General features: G+C 35.2%; 1 protein-coding gene across 1 annotated transcript; it reads right to left on the reverse strand.

Moving 5' to 3' along the window:
- Positions 1–7,294: 7,294 nt before the first annotated feature.
- LOC132549596 (blastula protease 10-like) lies at positions 7,295–24,283 on the reverse strand. The gene is made up of 15 exons (XM_060213537.1): positions 24,194–24,283; positions 23,702–23,791; positions 23,144–23,246; positions 22,135–22,294; positions 20,117–20,189; positions 18,646–18,840; positions 17,180–17,313; positions 16,859–16,862; positions 16,642–16,774; positions 16,235–16,335; positions 11,315–11,439; positions 10,713–10,843; positions 9,658–9,836; positions 8,408–8,632; positions 7,295–7,375 (listed from the first exon to the last, which is right to left on the reverse strand). The coding sequence occupies exons 1-15, from the start codon at positions 24,281–24,283 to the stop codon at positions 7,295–7,297; spliced, it is 1,824 nt and encodes a 607-aa protein (XP_060069520.1).
- Between the last annotated feature and the right edge of the window lie 1,550 nt (positions 24,284–25,833).

Consider the following 25,833-nt stretch of genomic DNA (forward strand, 5'->3'; position numbering starts at 1 on the left):
TTTACTTATCAGATAACACGCCTAGGTCCAAAAAAGGATCTTTATTAATAAAATCGATAAAGTATTGATAAGGTCCTAACAGACTTTTAAGGTAGAATAAATATATCATTCGTATCGTATTGGAAGAGTGGTTTCCGCCGGGGAAACATTATCTAAATGTAACGGTACACAGCTAGTGTGTTAAGTTTTTTCTTATTAATTAGTGACACAGCTAGACATCTGATGAATCAGAAGTGACAATAAATGGCTACCATCAGTCAATAACAGTTTACAGATATTTAACAATCTCCTACAAAGTAGTACTACATCGAAGTCGTACGAAGATTTTGTTGTTTTTGACCAAAAAAATATTTGCGAACAAAATGACTCGGTTGGAAATGTGATATTCAAGTTACTTTGTAAAAATGTTCCAGTTTTAATAAACATATTACTAGTTACAAAACAAACAAAAATTTATAAAGTCAGGAAACATTCCGCCGTGAATTATCACTTTCTTTTACTAACATGTTGTTTATGGCGTCACGAAACATTCCGCCGTGAATTATCTCTTTCTTTTACTAACATGTTTTTTATGGCGTCACGAAACATTCCGCCGTGAATTACCTCTTTCTGTAACTGACCGATATTTTATAAGGTCACAAAACATTCTCTGCCGGGGAACATCTCTTTCTGTTACTGACTGACTTTTTTATAACGTTTTTTTAATTGTTTCGGTATCCTCGTTAATTTTAGACTGAATTGACGGTCTAAATAATCTGGATCACTTGATCTGCGATCAATAAAGAGACAGCCAGGAACTATGACGGAAGGAAGAGAATTACACCGTAGGAACACTAACGTCGTGCATCCGCTGTTAATATGCACTTGTACACATTTGTAAAACAAAAGACGAAACCATGTCGTCTGATAGCTCTACAAGTAGGATCAATACCTGTGTTAGATATTCCAAAATTTTTCACACACAAATACTGCCATATGGGCATTTTTTAAATGCATGATAATGTTGGATGTACTCTTCACCAAACCCTCGATCTACTTGTTCGCCGGGAAACTTTTTTCATCGGAAAACTTTATAGTTACGAAGCTAAGTACTGGTTTGACAAGTGCCACCACATTCACCTGAACAGACAGACAGACAGACAGACAGACAGACAGCGTAACTGTCACATCTAGGACGTGGAAAAGTCAATTATCATATTACCTGGTGACGAGGTTACGACAGTGTAACAATACATATGTATTTCTTTTCAGAATAGCTAAATGAAATTAATTCATGACCACAAATTCATACGTGTGTTCTTCATCACCAGTTGTGCGTAGTCAGTTTTGGGACTAATCAGGTAAACAGCAGGGTCGATTGGTTGACGACTTGGTCATACTGCTATTTTATAGCTATTTATGGACCAGCGCTGAATACATCATGCTTAAACTTAACATGTGGGTTCCCCGTGTGCATAGGTCATTTTTAAAGTAATTAAAGAAATAAATGACTCACAGGCGGCCATCTTTGTTTTTGACAGTCATTAATTGTTAGCGCGATATCTTAAGAAATGCTTGACGGATCAAACTCAAATTTCTTGTAGAGGTTTTTGTCAGTGCTTAGCTGTGCATTGCTAATTTTCGGACTTTTCTAAGAAAAACCGAAAATGAAATGAAAGTTTGTTATTGCTAGAGGGACCGTGCATATCTTTACCATATTTCACAAATAAGCTTCCCCTGGTCTGTAGTTGTGCGGTTTTGGGACATATCAAAAAGGCAAAATGTTCGTCATGCAAAGTATCTTTGATTTGAAGATTGAATTTTACTTTCGCATTTTCTTAAGACGATTTTCATATTTCACATGATAAAAAGGAAAAACTGAGGAAAGAAGAGAAAAGAGGGGAAAGTTAAACAATGACACAATCAAAACAGCCACTGGGCAGCTTATGATCTAGAGGTATACAAACCGCTCCGTATATGAATCGAACCCAGGATCTACCCTCCTCGGAGTTTTGCCGAGTAAACGAATACGTGTCATGAAGTTATATATATAACTTAAACTACCAAACTTAAACGTTCTTATTGTCTTTTTAAAAAGATTATTTTTTCATTTACTTTTTGAATGCAACAGGATTTAACCCATATTATTATACTGACATTTCCTCGGCAATCCTCGATAGTATTTAGAAAAATATGACTTAAGGAACAATAAATGCAGTCCGGCGGGAGGCTATGACAACAACATGCAACAAGAAATATAAAAATATGATTACACTCGGGACATGTTGATGGCGAAGTTTCGCCGTCGAAAGTGACAAATTACACTGACGACATTTTAGTTTAAATCAAGTTATAACCGACAAAAAGACAGGAACATGTGAAGGGAAGGCAAATATGAATATAGCACTGTTTTATGTATTATAATTGCAATATTGTGTCATTTATAATTACCATAAACAGCAATTGCAATTGCAATATATAAAGTATCCAGAAAGAAGTGTAATTAAAGAAACAATAAATGCTACCTAGCTCTTGACCAGTATGACGTCAGTATTGCGATCGTGAGCGACGGTTTGTCGTCAAAATGGCTGTTCTTTATTATTATTTTGTACATGGTCGATAGTGAATCATTCATTTAAAGATAAAATCGACAGAAGACCGCAACATGAATCTGAAACGTAAGACAAGCTTTAAGCTCTGCTTGTTTGTTGGCAAAGCTGTGTCATTTATAACCATACTAAACTTGAGTAAATAACTGGAAAACCACAAATACTTACATTGTGTTGGATTCCATATTCTGTACTCCACCACAGACTCGTTATCGTTGAAACGTCATCCTATTCTGATCTGCACTGTACATTATATTCCAGTATTTAGTTCCATAAAATGCTCCACAAGTTGAGTTTCCTGGCCGACGACAGCAGAATCTTCTAAAGTGCCACACGGTCTGGAATGACCCCTCGAACAATATGCATAACACATGCGCTTATGTGGCTGCTTTGTACTAAGTACGCGTTTCCATAGTTTTGGTTGCCACTTGTAGAAGCACCACAACATTGGGCAGCCGTACAATGTTACCAATTCTGTCTCCGGAGTGCAGGCCTTTTATCGAATTTTCCGTCAAGAAGTCGATGACGTCATTAAATAAACGCCACCACTTGAAAAAAAGTTTCTACTGTGCCGATGCATTAGTAAATCGCTCTGTTAATTTGCTTCAATCTGATATAGGTTGATCCAAATTTAGATCACAATTTCGTATTTCAAATCACGCTGACAAGTGCTGATCCCTAAATCAGTTTGCCATTACCGGAACGTGCTCGTGAACATTTCTTTTTGTAATTGGAAAATCATTTAACAAATAAACAAGATTCCTTGGTGAAACCGTCTAAATCCGGACACTTTCAGACTCGTTAATTAAGTCCATGGTAACATATTGCGACGAGGCTTTTCACATCGGTCAAGCCTAATAAATGACGGCAAGCCGTATCAACCGCTCTGTGCCTGCACCACTCAGCTAAGGACAAGACATTGAAACGCATCTTAACTTTGTCCTTCCCATTTGTAGTAAGATGAGATATCACCCTCTATTTATTGATTCTTGACAGATCGATTGTAATGTACCACGTACGTACATCTTTTTATAATTAGCATCCCTACAAGTATTGTGTATCACAATCAGAAAACGTCGGCACTTTCCGTAACCGAGAAAGATTTTCATTTATAGAGCTCGGGTTTTTCTTTTTTTATTAAAATCTGCTCCCATACCGGACTAATGTCTCATCGATTGTTTACTCTGAAAACAAAAGCATACCGCATTGATACTGTATCAATAACGATATTATATAGATACATTTACGTGTGACGTCATACTTGACTAAAACTGTACCCATACATTTACTCATGACGTCATATCGGACTGATATTGGATCAATGCATTTACTCATGACGTCATACTTGACTAAAATTGAACCCATACATTTACCCATGACGTCATACCGAACTGATGCCTTACCCATAACCCATACATTTTCTTATGACGTCATGACGGACTGATACCTTACCCATAACCCATACATTTACTCATGACGTCATACGGGACTAAAATTGAACCTATATATTTACTCATGACGTCATTTCGGACTGATACTGCATCAATGCTTTACTCATGAAGTCATATCGGACCGATATTGTACCCATAAGCCATACTTTTTCTTATGACGTCATACCGGACTGATACCTTACCTATAACCCATACATTTACTCATGACGTCATACCTGGCTGATACTCTACCCATACATTTATTCATGACGTCATACACGACTGGTATTGTATCAGTACCTTTACTCATGACGTCATACCCGACTGGTATTGTATCAGTACCTTTACTCATGACGTCATACCTGACTGATACTATACCCATACAATTAGTGATTACGTCCTACCGGACCGATACTGTATCAATACATAAATCCATGTTGTCTTACCGGGCGCAGATTTATATGTCGTCGATTAAGTAGATGAGCTTACTCTTCCGGAATACCTTGTCTTTTTCAAGTTGAAATCTTTGTTTTTGTTCATATCTTCCCATCGCATTACTGAATTAAGAATTTGTTGACATGTCGGTATCTCTTGTTGTCATTATATCAATACCTTAACTCAGATCGTCAAACCAAACTAATATTGTACCATACAGTATATTTTTATATCGCGTTATACTGGTCTCCGATTCGTTAAGCATAAAAACTGATTCTTGATTCTTCATCTTTTAAATACTAATGGACAACGTCTTTCATCTTGTTGGAACGTCCCCTCTCCACTTAATGTTTTACCAGGGTTGTTAATGACCTAAACATATTTCCTTACATGCAAAAGCTTTATAAAGGCGGTGGAGACCATTTCCCTTAGAAATCCCCTAAGACTTTCCGTGGCTTGTCCATTAAGCTAAATGGGATCTTAATTGGCAATAGCGGAAAACATCCGGGTCCCTTATTGGATGTGAATGGCCTTTTGTCGCATGCAAATGAGAAATCGTTACTTACGGTAAAACTTATTCATTAGGTCATGACGAGGAATGCAGACATTAACAGCGTCGTTTGTGCAAAAGGGAGAGAAGGATGAAGCTTGGAATATAATGAAAAATAGATATGATTACTAATCAGACAACTGAATGACGTATAGATCACCGAACAATTGATATAAAAGAAAAGAAAATTATGACGCAATATATTTGGACTGAACGACCTATGGTTTTGGTAAAAGCTTTGCTCAGCGCGGCTTGTGTTGTCTTGTACAAGACACTTTATATTAATCGCTCTGGATATCATGCGGTGGTCCTCCAGAATGTTGTTCGCTAAGGTAGCCACCAGCTTCTTCAAAAATACCATTTATTGAAGCAATCCTGTTTCTTCAGAGGAAAATAGACCCAAATTAAAAAAAAATAGCGAAATATTAATTACTGGTAACTGTCATTTAAATAAGTTATGATATTTGGAAAGGAGTATTTTACCGGCCCCTATAGCACAGTCGGAAAGAGCACTGGACTAGGTAACATCAAATGAAGATATGTGGTGTGTGGTTCGACACTGCCTGTCCGTAACAGTTTGTGTTTCTCCAGAAGCTGAGCGAGAAACGGTCGAACGATATTGTTTACATTTGACGGACTCTATGGTCAAAATTAAAACAATATTTCCTGTTTTTTCCCTGTATAACAAAAAGTTTTTAAATAACAATTACGTAGCCTTATAGTTAATATGATTTACGGGAGGTGGTAGGTTTGGGAGCTTCAGAAATAAATCCCGTTCTAAACTAAATCTGCCTGTATTAGAGTGGTGAAAGTTATTTTGGATAATTATAATAATTATCATTTAGACATCGTCTTAACTGTGTATTTCTCCGTCATTCTCTCAGTCCTTCTGTACCCATTCTTTTTAGCGTCTGCTTTGTAAGCTTGACAACTGGGTCATGTAACGTCATAATTGATTTTATCTCTTACAGTGACGTCATTAATTGCTTTTTATTTGTGTTTGTTGTTTTTCATGACTGTGTTATTAGTACGTTACATTAGCTAATGGTATGGATATACTAGGTTTATTTTTAATTGCTAAAAGGTAGACAAGTTGTAACTTATCAACGCTTTTTCCCAATATACATTTTAAATGACATTACAATACTAACAATACAAATATACAATTATTGTTACAATTTGACATCAAAATCTCTTGCTGGATTTAATATGGTTATACAGAGATCTAAAAAAAACTTGAATTAAAGTCCAAAGAAAATTGAGAATAGCCAAACAAAAATAGTTTAATACCTAACGCAACTAACATACGTCTTTCGTTTGAGAAACGTTTACCTTCAATATAATAGTAAAAGACATTCTCACAAAGATGACCACAATTAAAAGATGCATTCTCAACGAGGTTAACTCTAAAAAGGTCATGCTTATCAAGCACAGAGAGCAAATGATAAGCCTTGATTATAGTTCAATGTTGGGTGAATGGACTAAAGTGTACATCATTATTAAACCGTAGGCAGTTTCAGGGCCATGATAGTGAATTAGAGAAGGCGGGTTTTTCATTGAACTCACGAAAGGAATAAAATTGTTGAAACTGATTGGTACAGTATAAAATTAGTCAGGAAATATAGTCAATTCCGCAAAAAGACATCCTTTTTCCTTCAAGTTTCTTTTTTCTTTATTTTCCCCGAAAAACCCCACAAAAATAAAACTTTTTGAGTGACCTGAATCTGAGAGCGAGGACGCATGCACATATACAAATAACCTTGTCTTACAGACCACATTTATACGAAGGCCACCTGCCTATAACGGCCACCTTTTGGTTCACAATGTCATGAAACTTTATAGAATTGTACCTCTATATAACAACTAACTGTATAAAGGTCACTTTTCTCTGTTCCCAGGAATGGCCTCTATAGACAGGTTTAAATATATATGATTTAAAAAAAACAATAATGGGTCAAAACAATTTATTTCAAGCCAATTTAACAAGTAAGAATATAGATATAAACAAATTATAAATAATTGATATCAATAGTAAGTTAACATTATATCTCATACTTTTTCATTCTTATTCCAGGTAGACAAATATAGAATGATTTAAATTTTACTTGCTGATGAAATAATATAAATACCGATATTTCATGAAAACAAAATATCTGTGTAGACTGAAACTTTTCTATAAAATGTTCCATGGAGACAAAATGCACGCCTAGTTTGCTGAACACTTTTATACAGCGATTTTCTTCCTGGGAAATAGGTGAACATGTCGAAGTCAGTTTCCTAGTGTGGTTTGTCTAACATTCTCCCATTGTGATCTCCATGTCATCTATTGCGTAGTTTCCCCAATTGGCACTTGCTGTTACCTCCAAAATCAACTGCAATGATTAATGATTTTTTTTATAGTTTAATATATTGTAATAAAAAACAGATTTTGGCTCTGCTTCCATTTTCAAAAACGCACAAATTGGTTATTCTTATTGTCACACATTCGGAAACTATCAGCTTATATTAATCATTCTTGTTGACGGAAGTGTAAAAGAAGTCTTAAACAGGAAGTATACTTGAGTAACCCAGGAAAACCCACGTGGTCAGGCAGGTGAAACCATGCTTCTTCGCGTCCGCTCTTGGGGAATTAAACCCCGTACGTCTAGGTGAAAGGCTGCGCTGCCCGACCACTGCAAATCTATGGGCCCCTCGTCTCGATTTACAAAATATATAATCGGCATGGTACGACTTACATATTCTCGACCTGCACCTTGCGGGGAGAATTTTTCACTCGTATGTGTTAATGACATAGAAATTATGAGGTAGAATTTATTTAGAATAAACATAGTTCGTGCAGTGAAATAGCAAATGTGAAGTTCCATATAGTTTAGACTTTAATAGGTCACGGTGCATAAAGCGCTAACGTTTACCCAGACTGACAGTTCGTGATTATCATTGCTATTATATAAATACTAAGAAAATAGTGTTTTCTGTCGAAATTTCTTCATTCATGATATGGTAGAAAGAATATCAAACCTCCACTAAACTTATCCTTTGGAAAAGTACAGTGTAATTAGATAATGTTATTTTAGCTATGTGTTTGCTAATTCATTGCAAAATGATGAACTTTTTAAAAACGTCATATATATATCGCTTACATTAGTAACAATCATATCAGAGAACATATCTTTCCTGATGTTAAGAAATTTCTAGGATAACTTATACAAGGAGGATTATGTCGCAGTTTCTCCTTCTACCGCAGTTTCCCCGTCACCGTTTTTTCAATTAGTGCGATGATAAAAGATAAGCTTTTTCTGATAAAGCCGAAAGTTGGTTATTTCGTGTATCTTTCGGCCGAAGTTCAACTGAGCAAAATAACACGAAAAATTGGGCGAATATTTCCCGTATAAACATCAAAATACCTTGAAATAACCCTGACTGGTTAAGGAGACTTCTGCCCGTTTCCAGGATCGAGTCTTTGGTTTTGTGTCCAATGTCCAGACAACCATCTTCTCTTCACCATCAACCAGTGCCTTCACCCGGAAGTGTCCAAGTTTATAACCGTATGCAAAGTACCAGAATCGTAAGCAGATGGAGCCACTGTTTTCAAAATCCGGACTCGTCATTCGGGCAACTGACCCGATTTTCTATAAAATATAAAAATGAGAGTATATTTTTGGAACAAAACATACTACATGAACTTATACCTTATATATATAAATATATTATACATGTGTCAGGCTATGCATGAACTCTTTGACATACTTAATCTGATTCTGGTTTTCAGTTTCCCGGTATTTGTTCGGCATTGTATAGTGAACGGTACGATCCGAGCCTTCCACATTCGCTTCTAAAACGTTCAAAGACGGTACGGAAATAAAACAAGTTTTAGGTATGAATATTCTAAATATTGATTTGGTCTCCAAACGTGTCGCTGGTACATGTATGTCAGTGTAATTTTTTTGTCCACTGTAGAAGAACACATACTGTCTAAGGATTGTGATTGCAGTATGACAGGCTCGGTGTGATGATATAGCTGGTACCACAGAAATCCTTACCTTACCGAACCGAACCCTGTACAACTAATTCGAATACACCGAAAACTTTTTTGTTATCAAAATTGTACTAAATTGGATTAAAACCAGACCTAGTAACTGCCGCCCTGAGAGCAATCTAGTATTACAATCACTTTACACTTGAGCCACTTGCAATATAAAGTAGCTTTTAATGTGGTTTTACAAATGGCTTTCGATCTCTGTTCAAAGGTACAAGGCAAACGTTTTATGTTATTATCAATATGTGAAACTTTTTTTTAATCTACAGACTTTGTATTTCTGAAATATCTTAACCTTTTAGCGCTCCATGGCTCACTTAGTGTTTTATTCGTGTTTCACTTCTCGTCGCTTCGATGATAACTATATCCAGTACCGACGATACACGGTGAATTTCTTCCTCAAATTTTGTTTGACAATGAAAAAACATTAATTAATATCAATTAAAATTATGGCTAGACTTTGTTTTAGAAAAATAATTTTCGAAACTTGAAGAATCGTATGTTTTCTCATACCAAATTTTCAGTGTATACAAAAAACTGGTGTACGAAACACACCCAAGACTTTCCGAGGTAGTGAGATATTTTGCGGATTCCATCACATTCCAGTATATACCCTACCTTAGCGTTGTCTGCCTCGACTAGAAACCTGCCTTTCCCCGACGTATGATCCTTGTACGGTCCCATAACGACCCAGCGTTCTCGTCGCCATGCTAGGCCATCGGGCGGAGACGTATGTTTCCAGCCACAGACACTGGTGTCGAAGTCACAGTAAAATAAACGGTCGCCCTGGTTAATTGCTAAAAAATATAAGCAAATACCGTGCTTAAAAGATTTCGTATTGTTTTTTTGTTTGTTTGTTTTTTTTTTTTTTTGTTTTTGTTTTTTTTTATTTCTCAGTTTTTTGCGGTTTTAAAAAGGGTTTTAAATAGTTATTTTTTTCTCAAGAAACATCAAGGAAGTAATGAAACAGACTATGCTTTTTCTTTATTTTCAAAACGGCTAATTTTCGTGAATTTATTCGATTCTTGAAAAAAGCAAGTGTTATAAACATGAAGGTCAATGACCAATTGCGAGTGTCGATGACGTCACCTACATTCATCGGACGAATGATCAGTGTAACGTATACAGTGTTCGAGATGGTGATGAAACAACGGGACTTTTTGGTCGTATTACAGTACAATTATGTGAATAGCAGTGTGACGAAATAGCGATTAGATTATAGCAAAAACAGGTCGAATCGTTGATATGATAAGCTTACAATATATATTTCTGAGAAAATTATATCTGATGATTCTTTACTCAGACGTCAATATTCAAAAAAGGCTTTGAGTGAACAAATTTTCCACGATCTGTTGAAGACAGAAATGAAACAACTTCAAGAAATCCTGTTATCAAAAATGAAAAAAAATCCACTTGTCGACCAAATGTGTTTTCTGATAAATAAAATATTTTCCCCGAACCTATTGCGAAAAGCCTTGATCCGTTGTCACAGTTACCCACAACATTCAGAAGCAACTTATCAATATTTGTTTTTGGAAACTGATGTGTTCGAATCTAAGATAGTCCAGAGCCGGAAATGTCTTGATCAAAGGGTTCAAATCAGAGAGCTAGAAAAAATTTAAACTAAGGTGTTCGAATCTAGGAGAGTCCGGAAGCGGAAATATATATCTAACCTTTAATTGCTTGAACTTTAACCTGAAATCCGCCTTTCGTTCTCACGTGCCCTTTGGAGCCATCAAAGCGCAACATGATGATGTTGCTTGAAGATAGTGGAAATTCTTTATGGCCATTGGCACCACACAGTCTGTAACAAGCCAGAAACGAGAAAACTATAGAGAAACTAATTATGTACAATGTATATTTCCTGCCAGTAAATTGTGTGCTTTAATGAATTTTGAATTTCCTTACAGCTCTAGATAGCGTCATACGCGTACCTCAAGAAATACCCAAATCCAACAGAAATGTAGGAGAAAAGAAAAGGGAATGCAACACAAACGTAAATATATGCTGGATAGAATAGACAACAGGAGGTCTACATACATGTATCTAAATCGGCTATTCTTATTTTCTATTTCTTTTTCTCGCTATTTTCGAGATGGAGTGAAATTGCGAAATTACAATTTACGTTTCAAAACACTTCAAACAAAAATTAAGTATTTTTAACAAAACCAAAGCAAAAATAAACCCCTCTTTTTCATTTTTATCCAATTTCTGATTTTCCCTCCTTAATAGCGAAAATAGAAACTTGAGAAAAAAATTTTTTCAGTATATTTACCTTGGACCGTTCTGTCCGACTAGATTGTAACGAACCTCCAACCAATGATAGCATTCCCGTCTCTTCGTTGATGTCGGGATGTGGCGAACTGTGACTGTTGTTTTGATCTGTGTGTTGGAACCAGCCTAACGAAAAGCAAAAGAGACAAATAAATAAATAAATAAATAAGTATAAAGAAAGAAAGAAATAGATCATTGAAGTGAATACAACAAAAATCATCTGAAAGTGAAACATGAATACCAAGAATGTAGTTTTATCACAACCACAAGACAATTTGAACGATTTTCGTGGGATCGACATGGGTCAGCAATCAAATGTGAAAAAAATATCTTTATTTTATCAATCATTTTTTCAAAATCAAAAAAAAAAAAAACAAAACAAAATCAAAATGTGATATAAAGTGTCAGTGAACAGAATTTTTTTATTCCTATCCAACGCCAAACAAAGAAACAAACAAACAAAAAAAAAAACAAAAAACAAAAACAAAGAAATAAACAAAAAATAGTGACATTAATCAATTTATTTACCTGCATTAGGATAGCATACCGACATAAGTACATTGTTTACCTTCAGTTAGATAGGATACTGACATAAGTAAATTGTTTACCTTCAGTTAGATAGGATACTGACATAAGTAAATTGTTTACCTTCAGTTATTTAGGATACTGACATAAGTAAATGGTTTACCTTCAGTTAGATAGGATACTGACATAAGTAAATTGTTTACCTTCAGTTAGATAGGATACTGACATAAGTAAATTGTTTACCTTCAGTTAGATTGGATAGTGACATAAGTAAATGGTTTACCTTCAGTTAGATAGAAAACTGACATAAGTAAATTGTTTACCTGGAGTAGGATAGGATACTGACATAAGTAAATTGTTTACCTTCAGTTAGATAGGATACTGACATAAGTAAATTGTTTACCTTCAGTTATTTAGGATACTGACATAAGTAAATGGTTTACCTTCAGTTAGATAGGATACTGACATAAGTAAATTGTTTACCTTCAGTTAGATAGGATACTGACATAAGTAAATTGTTTACCTGGAGTAGGATAGGATACTGACATAAGTAAATTGTTTACCTTCAGTTAGATAGGATACTGACATAAGTAAATTGTTTACCTTCAGTTATTTAGGATACTGACATAAGTAAATGGTTTACCTTCAGTTAGATAGGATACTGACATAAGTAAATTGTTTACCTTCAGTTAGATAGGATACTGACATAAGTAAATTGTTTACCTTCAGTTAGATAGGATACTGACATAAGTAAATGGTTTACCTTCAGTTATTTAGGATAGTGACATAAGTAAATGGTTTACCTTCAGTTAGATAGGATACTGACATAAGTAAATTGTTTACCTTCAGTTAGATAGGATACTGACATAAGTAAATTGTTTACCTTCAGTTAGATAGGATACTGACATAAGTAAATTGTTTACCTTCAGTTAGATTGGATAGTGACATAAGTAAATGGTTTACCTTCAGTTAGATAGAAAACTGACATAAGTAAATTGTTTACCTGGAGTAGGATAGGATACTGACATAAGTAAATTGTTTACCTTCAGTTAGATAGGATACTGACATAAGTAAATTGTTTACCTTCAGTTATTTAGGATACTGACATAAGTAAATGGTTTACCTTCAGTTAGATAGGATACTGACATAAGTAAATTGTTTACCTTCAGTTAGATAGGATACTGACATAAGTAAATTGTTTACCTTCAGTTAGATTGGATAGTGACATAAGTAAATGGTTTACCTTCAGTTAGATAGAAAACTGACATAAGTAAATTGTTTACCTGGAGTAGGATAGGATACTGACATAAGTAAATTGTTTACCTTCAGTTAGATAGGATACTGACATAAGTAAATTGTTTACCTTCAGTTAGATAGGATACTGACATAAGTAAATTGTTTACCTTCAGTTAGATAGAATACTGACATAAGTAAATTGTTTACCTTCAGTTAGATAGGATACTGACATAAGTAAATTGTTTACCTTCAGTTAGATTGGATAGTGACATAAGTAAATGGTTTACCTTCAGTTAGATTGGATACTGACATAAGTAAATGGTTTACCTTCAGTTAGATAGGATACTGACATAAGTAAATTGTTTACCTGGAGTAGGATAGGATACTGACATAAGTAAATGGTTTACCTTCAGTTAGATAGGATACTGACATAAGTAAATTGTTTACCTTCAGTTAGATAGGATACTGACATAAGTAAATTGTTTACCTTCAGTTATTTAGGATACTGACATAAGTAAATGGTTTACCTTCAGTTAGATTGGATAGTGACATAAGTAAATTGTTTACCTTCAGTTAGATAGGATACTGACATAAGTAAATTGTTTACCTTCAGTTATTTAGGATACTGACATAAGTAAATGGTTTACCTTCAGTTAGATTGGATAGTGACATAAGTAAATTGTTTACCTTCAGTTAGATAGGATACTGACATAAGTAAATTGTTTACCTTCAGTTAGATAGGATACTGACATAAGTAAATTGTTTACCTTCAGTTAGATAGAATACTGACATAAGTAAATTGTTTACCTTCAGTTAGATAGGATACTGACATAAGTAAATTGTTTACCTTCAGTTAGATAGGATACTGACATAAGTAAATTGTTTACCTTCAGTTAGATTGGATAGTGACATAAGTAAATGGTTTACCTTCAGTTAGATAGAAAACTGACATAAGTAAATTGTTTACCTGGAGTAGGATAGGATACTGACATAAGTAAATTGTTTACCTTCAGTTAGATAGGATACTGACATAAGTAAATTGTTTACCTTCAGTTATTTAGGATACTGACATAAGTAAATGGTTTACCTTCAGTTAGATAGGATACTGACATAAGTAAATTGTTTACCTTCAGTTAGATAGGATACTGACATAAGTAAATTGTTTACCTTCAGTTAGATTGGATAGTGACATAAGTAAATGGTTTACCTTCAGTTAGATAGAAAACTGACATAAGTAAATTGTTTACCTGGAGTAGGATAGGATACTGACATAAGTAAATTGTTTACCTTCAGTTAGATAGGATACTGACATAAGTAAATTGTTTACCTTCAGTTAGATAGGATACTGACATAAGTAAATTGTTTACCTTCAGTTAGATAGAATACTGACATAAGTAAATTGTTTACCTTCAGTTAGATAGGATACTGACATAAGTAAATTGTTTACCTTCAGTTAGATTGGATAGTGACATAAGTAAATGGTTTACCTTCAGTTAGATTGGATACTGACATAAGTAAATGGTTTACCTTCAGTTAGATAGGATACTGACATAAGTAAATTGTTTACCTGGAGTAGGATAGGATACTGACATAAGTAAATGGTTTACCTTCAGTTAGATAGGATACTGACATAAGTAAATTGTTTACCTTCAGTTAGATAGGATACTGACATAAGTAAATTGTTTACCTTCAGTTATTTAGGATACTGACATAAGTAAATGGTTTACCTTCAGTTAGATTGGATAGTGACATAAGTAAATTGTTTACCTTCAGTTAGATAGGATACTGACATAAGTAAATTGTTTACCTTCAGTTATTTAGGATACTGACATAAGTAAATGGTTTACCTTCAGTTAGATTGGATAGTGACATAAGTAAATTGTTTACCTTCAGTTAGATAGGATACTGACATAAGTAAATTGTTTACCTTCAGTTAGATAGGATACTGACATAAGTAAATGGTTTACCTTCAGTTATTTAGGATAGTGACATAAGTAAATGGTTTACCTTCAGTTAGATAGGATACTGACATAAGTAAATTGTTTACCTTCAGTTAGATAGGATACTGACATAAGTAAATTGTTTACCTTCAGTTAGATAGGATACTGACATAAGTAAATTGTTTACCTTAAGTTATTTAGGATACTGACATAAGTAAATTGTTTACCTTCAGTTATTTAGGATACTGACATAAGTAAATGGTTTACCTTCAGTTATTTAGGATAGTGACATAAGTAAATGGTTTACCTTCAGTTAGATAGAAAACTGACATAAGTAAATTGTTTACCTGGAGTAGGATAGGATACTGACATAAGTAAATTGTTTACCTTCAGTTAGATAGGATACTGACATAAGTAAATTGTTTACCTTCAGTTAGATAGGATACTGACATAAGTAAATTGTTTACCTTCAGTTAGATAGAACACTAACATAAGTAAATTGTTTACCTTCAGTTAGATAGGATACTGACATAAGTAAATTCATTTACCTGGAGTAGGATAGGATACTGACATAAGTTAATTCATTTACCTGGAGTAGGATAGGATACTGACATAAGTAAATTAATTACCTGGAGTAAGCTAGGATACTGACATAAGTACATTAATTTACCTGGAGTAAGACATAAGTAAATGAATTTAACTGGAGTAAGACATAAGAAACATATTTACCTGGAATAAGATTAGATACCGACATAAGTAAAAGTATTTACCTGGAGTAAGATTGGATACCGACATAAGTAAATGTATTTACCTGGAGTAAGATTGGATACCGACATAAGTAAATGTATTTACCTGGAGTAAGATTGGATACCGACATAAGTAAATGTATTTACCTGGAGTAAGATTGGATACCGACAGAAGTAAATGTATTTACCTGGAGTAAGATTGGATACCGACATAAGTAAATGTATTTACCTGGAGTAAGATTGGATACCGACATAAGTAAATGTATTTACCTGGAGTAAGATTGGATACCGACATAAGTAAATGTATTTACCTGGAGTAAGATTGGATACCGACATAAGTAAATGTATTTACCTGGAGTAAGATTGGATACCGACATAAGTAAATGTATTTACCTGGAGTAAGATTGGATACCGACATAAGTAAATGTATTTACCTGGAGTAAGATTGGATACTGACATAAGCAGATGATTTACCTTGATGAGCCAGATGCATTTCACTTTTCCGTATGAGTTGGGATAGTTTGGAGACTTTATGAGTATGCTCTCTGTAGAAAGATTTATCGTACCGCCGCAACCTACAACATCAACAAGAGTCACATTTAAACATGTAAAACTATATCTTGATAGTAAATTAGTAATTACTTGTTAGTAGTTACCGTTTTCAGTATAATTGGTAATAGCAGCCAATTTCAATTGTTAAAGTCGAAGCAAAAGCAAAAACAAAAATAGAAAACAAAAACAAACAAACAAAACGGAAGATATGACGCCCTGCACCTCGTTTTCGAGTGGAACTGTCCTGACGCAGGGTGCAAAAGAATCGAGTAAACCACTTTCTGACTGCGCATAAATGTTATCACTTCCGCTTCCTGTTTGTTACATACCGCCGATAGTCCAGGAGTTGTCAATTCGGTCACAATGGTTACCAGCTAGTCCTTCTGGGCAAAGACATTCACATTTCCAAAAAAGGGTACCTCCATTCTGACATTTTGGAACATTTTCCAACAATCTACACTTCTCTGTAAACAAATAGGTTTAAAACATGGCAATCTGAAATCTGAAATACATTGTACACATATCCGGCCATTGATGCAATCGAACGTTGCTATTTATCGTTTAAGAGAATTTTTTATAAGATATTTTACTGAAAATTATATAATCTTAACTTGATGCATTTTTAGAGTAATTTGTGGTATTCTCCGCCACATTTAGTTTGCTCTTTGGCGGAATCGACTCCTGCGGTCACACTCTGGTCGTGACTGATTCAAAACTTGTAAGATCAATGCAGAATTCTGAATCATACGTCCCTGGAAACCTGGTAAACCTATTTTCAGTTGATAACACTCATTCTCATTTTGACAGCTATTGTAAGCAAGTATAGAAAATACAGAAATTACATATTGTATATCATTTGATTTATACCAATTACCAGCACAATTATATGCGTTGTTAGCGGCCACAACGTCATAGAAACTCAATCCAATACGTCGTCCAAGTAGGAAGTTGAGGTTCGAATCCCGAGCTTGGATAGTACTTGTACCGTCTATACTGAAATACTGCAAAATATCATTAATTGTATAAAAAAATCACTCGATTGATTTATGAAATACATTTTGTATATACATACCATAACTGTTATGTTTACCGGCGTAATATGATTAAGTGAAAACTGCGTTACAGGTTACGATTAGTGATGTGTGACGATAAATTTTGACGTCAGAGTCGACTATGTATGGCGATAAATCATGCGTGGAAATAATGTCAGTGATACCTGTAGATGTGTTACGGTACATTATGGTCGTCAGTGATGCATGTTGATGTGTTACGGTACATTATTGTCGTCAGTGATGCATGCATATTTGTAACGGTACATTACTGGCGTCAGTAATGCATGTTGATGTGTTACGGTACATTATGGGCGTCAGTGATGCAGTAGATGTGTTAAGGTACATTATGGTCGTCAGTGATGCATGTTGATATGTTACGGTACATTATTGGCGTCAGTGATGCATGTTGATGTGTTACGGTACATTATGGGCGTCAGTGATGCAGTAGATGTGTTACGGTACATTATGGGCGTCAGTGATGCATGTTGATGTGTTACGGTACATTATGGTCGTCAGTGATGCAGTAGATGTGTTACGGTACATTATGGGCGTCAGTGATGCATGTTGATGTGTTACGGTACATTATGGTCGTCAGTGATGCATGTTGATGTGTTACGGTACATTATGGGCGTCAGAGATGCATGTTGATGTGTTACGGTACATTATTGGCGTCAGTGATACATGTTGATGTGTTACGGTACATTATGGTCGTCAGTGATGCATGTTGATGTGTTACGGTACATTATGGTCGTCAGTGATGCATGTTGATGTGTTACGGTACATTATGGTCGTCAGTGATGCATGTTGATGTGTTACGGTACATTATGGGCGTCAGTAATACATGCATATTTGTTACGGTACATTATGGGCGTCAGTGATGCATTAGATGTGTTACAGTACATTATGGGCGTCAGTGATGCAGTAGATGTGTTACGGTACATTATAGGCGTCAGTGATGCATGTAGATATGTTACGGTACATTATGGGCGTCAGTGATGCATGTTGATGTATTACGGTACATTATGGTCGTCAGTGATGCATGTTGATGTGTTGCAGTACATTATTGGCGTCAGTGATGCATGTATATACTAGCCATATCTGTCTGTGTTTTAATGTGATTATAATCTGTTACTATATTATTATCTGATGCTGTTCGTTTATTATATGCTATTATCCCATTTTTCACAGAACATGATCTAAAAAAAAAAAAAAAAAGAAAAAGAAAAATACGTAGTTTTTAAAAGTATGGGTGATCTCGCTACGGACTGAACTACCTCTTACCTTTGATCCGTAATGCATAGTAGATGACAGATCATACGGAGCGATTTCGGTTTGGGTGATGACCTTCGCGAAATTTTTCCTTCCCGGCTCTTTGACAACATTAATGTTGACGTCAATGAAATGGTCCCTGTCCTCTCGACACTGTTCGTGGTAGAAGCCGATAGCATGGCCGATCTCATGTACCACAATACCAGGCTACAAAATAAGACGAAACAGGGTCAGTAGAAATACCTCCTTAACTCACTATATACCGCCTTATTACCTAACAGTGTAGAGAGACACACCGCCTTATTACCTAACAGTGCAGGGAGACATACCGCCTTAATTACCTAACAGTGTAGAGAGACATACCGCCTTAATTACCTACCAGTGAAGGGAGACATACCGCCTTAATTACCTAACAGTGTAGAGAGACATACCGCCTTAATTACCTAACAGTGAAGGGAGACATACGCCTTAATTACCTAACAGTGAAGAGAGACATACCGCTTTAATTACCTACCAGTGCAGGGAGACATACCGCCTTAATTACCTACCAGTGAAGGGAGACATACCGCCTTAATTACCTAACAGTGTAGAGAGACATACCGCCTGAATTACCTACCAGTGTAGAGAGACATACCGCCTTAATTACCTAACAGTGTAGAGAGACATACCGCCTTAATTACCTACCAGTGAAGGGAGACATACCGCCTTAATTACCTAACAGTGTAGAGAGACATACCGCCTTAATTACCTAACAGTGCAGGGAGACATACGCCTTAATTACCTAACAGTGAAGAGAGACATACCGCTTTAATTACCTACCAGTGCAGGGAGACATACCGCCTTAATTACCTACCAGTGAAGGGAGACATACCGCCTTAATTACCTAACAGTGTAGAGAGACATACCGCCTGAATTACCTACCAGTGTAGAGAGACATACCGCCTTAATTACCAAACAGTGTAGAGAGACATACCGCCTTAATTACCTACCAGTGAAGGGAGACATACCGCCTTAATTACCTAACAGTGTAGAGAGACATACCGCCTTAATTACCTAACAGTGCAGGGAGACATACGCCTTAATTACCTACCAGTGTAGAGAGACACACCGCCTTAATTACCTAACAGTGTAGAGAGACATACCGCCTTAATTATCTAACAGTGCAGGGAGACATACCGCCTTAATTACCTAACAGTGTAGAGAGACACACCGCCTTAATTATCTACCAGTGCAGGGAGATATTCCGCCTTAATTACCTACCAGTGTAGGCAGACATTTCGCATTAATATTTCAAAACCACAGAATAATAATTTCTTTTAATGATGCAACCTATTCTCCATTCAAAATGGAGAACAAATGTTTTTTTTATGTGAAAAGAAGGCATATTGTATCACAAGTTGAATTCTTCCTGTCAAATACCCTGAATGATGATTTTCCCCCAGTTCAGTTCAATTCAGTTTTTTTTTATATATATTTTTGTTACCATAACACATCCGGGTTCTTTCAAATATACTGGCTGGGCATGTCGTCTTGTATAGCCGACCATTGAAGCACACCTGAAATAGTTATAATAATAATTTACAAACTGTCGCACACAAGCCAGTATACAATGTACATGTACAATGTATATTTTAAGCCATACTTCAAAGTTTCCAGTATCTGTTTCAGGACAAACGCTTTAAAAAGACTTCCGTTTTATTATGAACGCTTCAAATTGAATTAGAGAAAGCTCTTCATGGGCCGAGTTCTGATTCGGGTTATCGACTATAATACATATTTATATAAAAAAAAAACAACAAACAATTAACTTAAACATCGAAAATACGACAAAATGAATGAAACTCAAGATCATTATAAGATAAGTTTATTTCCTGTTCAGGACGTGAAGAGTCATCTATAGCAGACTCAATAATGCATGTTTAGTTTCAAGATTTTATAATAAATAATTTATGTTTCTTACAAAACAATGTTTCATCTCTGTAGTTGAAGAAAAGTTCTTGGTTTTTCCAGTAACAGTCTAACTCATTTTTAAACTTATTGACAGTTTTTGCAGTAACAATATGGTCCGGTAATTTGTTCCAGGTTTATGCTGATCTCATGGGAATATGCTTTTGTGTATTCTAGTTGGAAGCTCGTTTTGGAAAAAACTATTTTCGAGTTGACCCGCCGACTGCGTCGTTGAGTGGCCTCAGTCTATAGTTGGACTGTTATAAATATTGTATTTCAGTTTTTCAATTTTTATGATTCAAAGAAAGAGAACAACATATATGTTCATACATATATATATATATATATAAATAGTAAAGATCGATCGACTGCGCACGTAACTGGTTGACAACAAGACCTTGACTTACAGTTCAGAAAAATAACACCGAATGAAAAAAACAATAAAGAGTAGCAAAACAGCCGTTATTGTGATAACATTTTATATAACAACAGACAACGTCAGGATGTTTTATATCTGTATGTAAAAAAAGTGGTAGAAACGATAAAGTGAAATAAAAACAACCGAGGTGTTCCGAACGGCAGCCATGCACAGCACGTGCACTTTGTGCGACTATTGAAATACCTGACGTTACCGTATGTTTCTTCTAAACCTGAATTGGGATTTTACATGGTGTGGAATTCAGGAGTAAAATCTATTAAAGAGAAGATGAAGGGCTCTATTACAGATATAAGTTTCGGAAGACAGTTGACGGTAAATGGCCTCTGAGGTTTGATGAAACAGATTCCTTACTTCTGTAAGGTAAGACAAAACGCTTCTGCATCTTTTGTGTTGTAGAATTATTTTTCATTACATATATGTAAGAGAAAGGATATTTTCAAAATATCAGTTTTAGAAATATCATATCTTACATCAGTTTCCATTTGACATGTGGTTTTGATAAAAAAAATCGGGATTTTTTAATTGCAGATCATATGAAAACGAAGGTAAGATTTGCTATTTTTCACGTGATCAATTATTTATACAAATATTACATGTACACTAAACGAACTTTTCCACATCACACGGGAAATAATGTCGGCTTTATAAGTGCGGTCTTCATTGTCACGTCATAGTGTAATCAATAACTTTGTGACGTCACTTGACTGTATAAACCTGACGTCACAATGCAAGTATGTTACTGGTATATTACACACATGTAATACATAAAGATATTACATGGATATATATTATTAATAATGAATCAATGAAGAAATTAAAAAAAAAAGATATAAGACATATTCCATATATTTGCATAAATGCATACTGCAAAATCTTATATTTTCGCGGGCTCAATTTTCGAGTTTTTCAAAATATCACCATTTCGTGCACACTTGATTTCGTAGACAAATATAGTTGAATAAATCATCATATGCTTATTTTAGCATTTAGCGGACATATGCATTCGCTTGTTAATTACAACAGAAATCAACGAAAGTAAGTCCCCACCAAAATTTTGCAGTAACTGTGTACAGCTCATCAGGTGACCCCACACATGTACCTTGCTTGAAACTTACCCTTTTCCAGTACCAAAGGAAAGGTAATGGTCGTGTTTCAGGAGTTTTCTCGTGGACAAATACTTTTCTTTCTGTTTGACAATGTCGATGAATTGTAGACACGTGTATCGTTCCCAGTGTCGAATCGCTATCATGATGTAAGTTTTCGACTTTGGGTTCTCTGTCAAAAAAGATATATTCTATAATGTTCTGTCGTCATTTACTTAACGGGGAATTAAATCCAAGTTCCGTTTAAGAAAAACTGAACTTCATGCAGGAAACTAGGAACTTAGAAGCAATTTTAGGCTCCCTCACGCAGGCGACCATAAAATAGAAATCCTATGTTCTTTATCAGCGTGTTTCTTTCCTTTAGTTGTTAACACGGATATTGTGATATTCGGAACAGGTCCTACATTATCGAGCTAACAACGATCTAAGGAAATTTGAAGGCATCACCTGTATTATACAGCCACACGAAATAATGTCCTGATGGTTGTGCTTAATTTAAGATCGAGGTAGAAAAGTCTTATGTCCTCGACTTTCTGAAGGGTACAAACTACGGAAATTCCACTTAACCAGTATATTTATAAATAAACTTCAGCGTATATATATAAGCAAAAAAATGAATAAAACCCTCCCACGCAGACAAAATACAACAGCAAATAATAATAATAATGAAATACACGCACAAGTAGAAAAACAAAAACAAAATATTCGTGTAAAAAGTCAGCTTAGACGGGGACAAGAGTTAGTTCCCCTTTGGTATTGTCACTTATCCTTTGTTTGAATCATTTTTACTTGCAACGACGTCATTATCAACCAGGCCGTCCAGAACTGGGAAATATTTTAGTGAAATACGATCGAGGGTAATTTAATTCTGATGCAATGGTTAGGCTTTCTTGAAATACTATTACAAGAGAGAGGAGGTACTCTGCTAAGTTAGAAATATCTTGACAAGTACGAGAAGGACATTTTTTAACAGGAGTAGATAATTCGGCTTATAGCATGCAAGAGACGGTAATGAACTCACTAAAGCGACGACGACCGGTCACAAACTTGTAGGGAATGATTCCATGAGGCCAGATCTTGGAAACAAATCTGATTAGTTTCCGTCTCTCTATCTCAATTTCTTCCTGGAAAAAATGGGTGATCACAATAACAATGCTCACTAAAACATCACTTGATAATTAACCTTTCAATGAATAGCCTATGTAATTTTCAAGGGGAGTCACATTTTAACAGTTAGTTGATATTTCACTGAACAACATACGGGAGGTCCGCCATATATCACGCAGAGCAATTGTGGCAGAATGTCTTGCCAGTGGATAAAACTACAACAGTTCAGTATGGCCCTGACCTTCAGCAATAACTGATCGAACCACACACTCAGGGACTTCACATAGGTTGAATTGCCCATGCGCTACAGAATGAGCTATATAGACCCACTAAATGTTGACTACACAATTTTTCTTTAAATCTGCTTATCGTTTTTCGGAACAGATTATTGTAGAACATGTGTAAATATTCTCATTAGATGAGACAACAGAGGAAAAAAATATGATGAACAAAAGGAGTTTAGAAAGTTTACTTCAAAATGTTCCGGAATCATGTCACCGACGGCTTCTATAATTTCATGGTCTTCGTTTTCGTCTTCAGGATCTTCTGTTTCGTTGAGGTCCTGTTAATAGACAAAAACAGTATTCGTATCTGACATTTAAGGCAAATACTGAATTGTGCACAGGTATATATATATATATTTGTAAAAGAATCTAATTTGTTTTCCGATTTTATCGTCCTGAGATTTGACGGTAATTTTGCGGCGAGTAGTCTTGTAGTTAACATATAACTCGTGATTACCCACCTGAACAACATACGGGAGGCCCGTCGCATGTCATTACCATTATGGTAAGGTGCCTTGCCAAAGTGCGTGGCAATGTCAACAAAAAGATACAAGATGAATGTACATGTGATACGATCTTACACGTTTAGGAAAAAATGAAATATTTACCATTATGAGTTAAACATCGATCACGAGAGAAATTTATTGCCATGGTGTGTGTTTAGAAGTGAAAAATCTTACACAACGCTCTTCAGTGCCGTTCCCCAGTACGACATAGCTGCTACATCTAGCCTCCGTAAAGCTCTGAAATAGTGAAAGAAACTTTGTCATTTTAAAATATCTTTTAAGGAGATATATGATAGAAATATTTGACAGCATGTCAGGAGAAAGTTGGACAAAAGGAAATTTTGATGTACGAAAGGGTGTCACTGTTAATATTGCCGAACTATTCTGACGTTCTATCGATTTAAAATAAGATATCTGCCTATAGTCGTTTAACGTCCAAAGACTCCAGACCGTCAGAGACAGTCAGTAGAAAGCCAGAATAATTCCGGCGAACTCTAAAGGTTTTCCTGTTTTTAACTATTTTCAAATATGAATAAGGATCGTGAGATGAATCATAGTCTGTTTTCTTCCCTGAAAATACATACCGCGAAAAAAGATTGAGAAAACAAGCTATCTATCAACACGATGTTTTCAATACTAACAGTAACAGTGTTTATCCACAGTGTACATATAGACTTTAAATACGTGGCCTTGGTGTAAAGTACATTGTATCTCACGTGAACTTAAACTCTTAAAAACGATGCCCTCTTGTTCTGTTCTGCAGTGTGCTCACATTTTAGTATAAAATAATGTTTTATTTCCACGTCATCAATATTACAAATACACACAACTGCTAAATGTCTCTAATCTATTGTTATATCGACCAATTTCAATATTCATCTATCTATTTTATCATTTCGCATCTCTATAGAAATAGTCAACATTTTTATTATGTTTAAATCTTTGTTAATGATATAAATTGTATCGTTCGTGTTGTTTTTGATTGACATTTTTAACATCCTTATCCTTCAGATAAACTTGAAAGATATGGAATGTGAATTTATCTTCTTTCTGTATTCTCGTTCAAATATATCGCAAATTCTTTAAAAAAATACATTTTTAGAAGGTTCTCAATATAATCAAATGTACAAGTTCCTACAGTTTGCAATAAAAATAACTTCTCAAAAATGTCATCTCTCACACCATTTAGCTATTCACTTCTCGTTGTCTAACAATGCATCTTGACAATAGGTATGTGAAATACCAATCAGATTTCGATTTCAAACAATATTATTGAATTAAATATAGATGATTTTTATCGGAGTACAAACCTGTCGCCCAGCGTGTAGAAGAAGGGTAATGATGCAGAGAACGATATACTTAGCCATCGGACGTCCGTTTGGATGGTCACTCAGGTACGTAACTGACCACATCGGCCTCATGCACGCGTACTTAATTACGTTCCCGCAGGTGAGCACCACTCACGTGTGCATAGTACATATACTTTGCATCGTTGCACGTGTTTTACTCGCCCGAGAGTGAACACCGTTAAAACCGTTCAGACAGACGACACACTGTTTCTACCAACGGATAGTTTTTAAATTTTGATAGAATATGATATATCGACCTAAATATATATATTTTAAAAAACACACTTTTGAATTGTGGGAATTTCATTATCCCATTTAAAGCAAATTCGGATAAAAAGAAAATGTGCTCTTTGTCTCATTTTTTTTTTACACGCGAGAGACAACACGTGCAAAAATGTATATACTTTACGTTTTCCGGCTGCGACACCAGCATTTGTTTTAAAATGCACATTATTCTATTAAATT

Source organism: Ylistrum balloti, unplaced genomic scaffold (genome assembly GCF_031769215.1).
Source record: "Ylistrum balloti isolate Yb309-2 unplaced genomic scaffold, AGI_CSIRO_Ybal_v1 Utg370066, whole genome shotgun sequence".
NCBI lineage: Eukaryota > Metazoa > Mollusca > Bivalvia > Pectinida > Pectinidae > Ylistrum > Ylistrum balloti.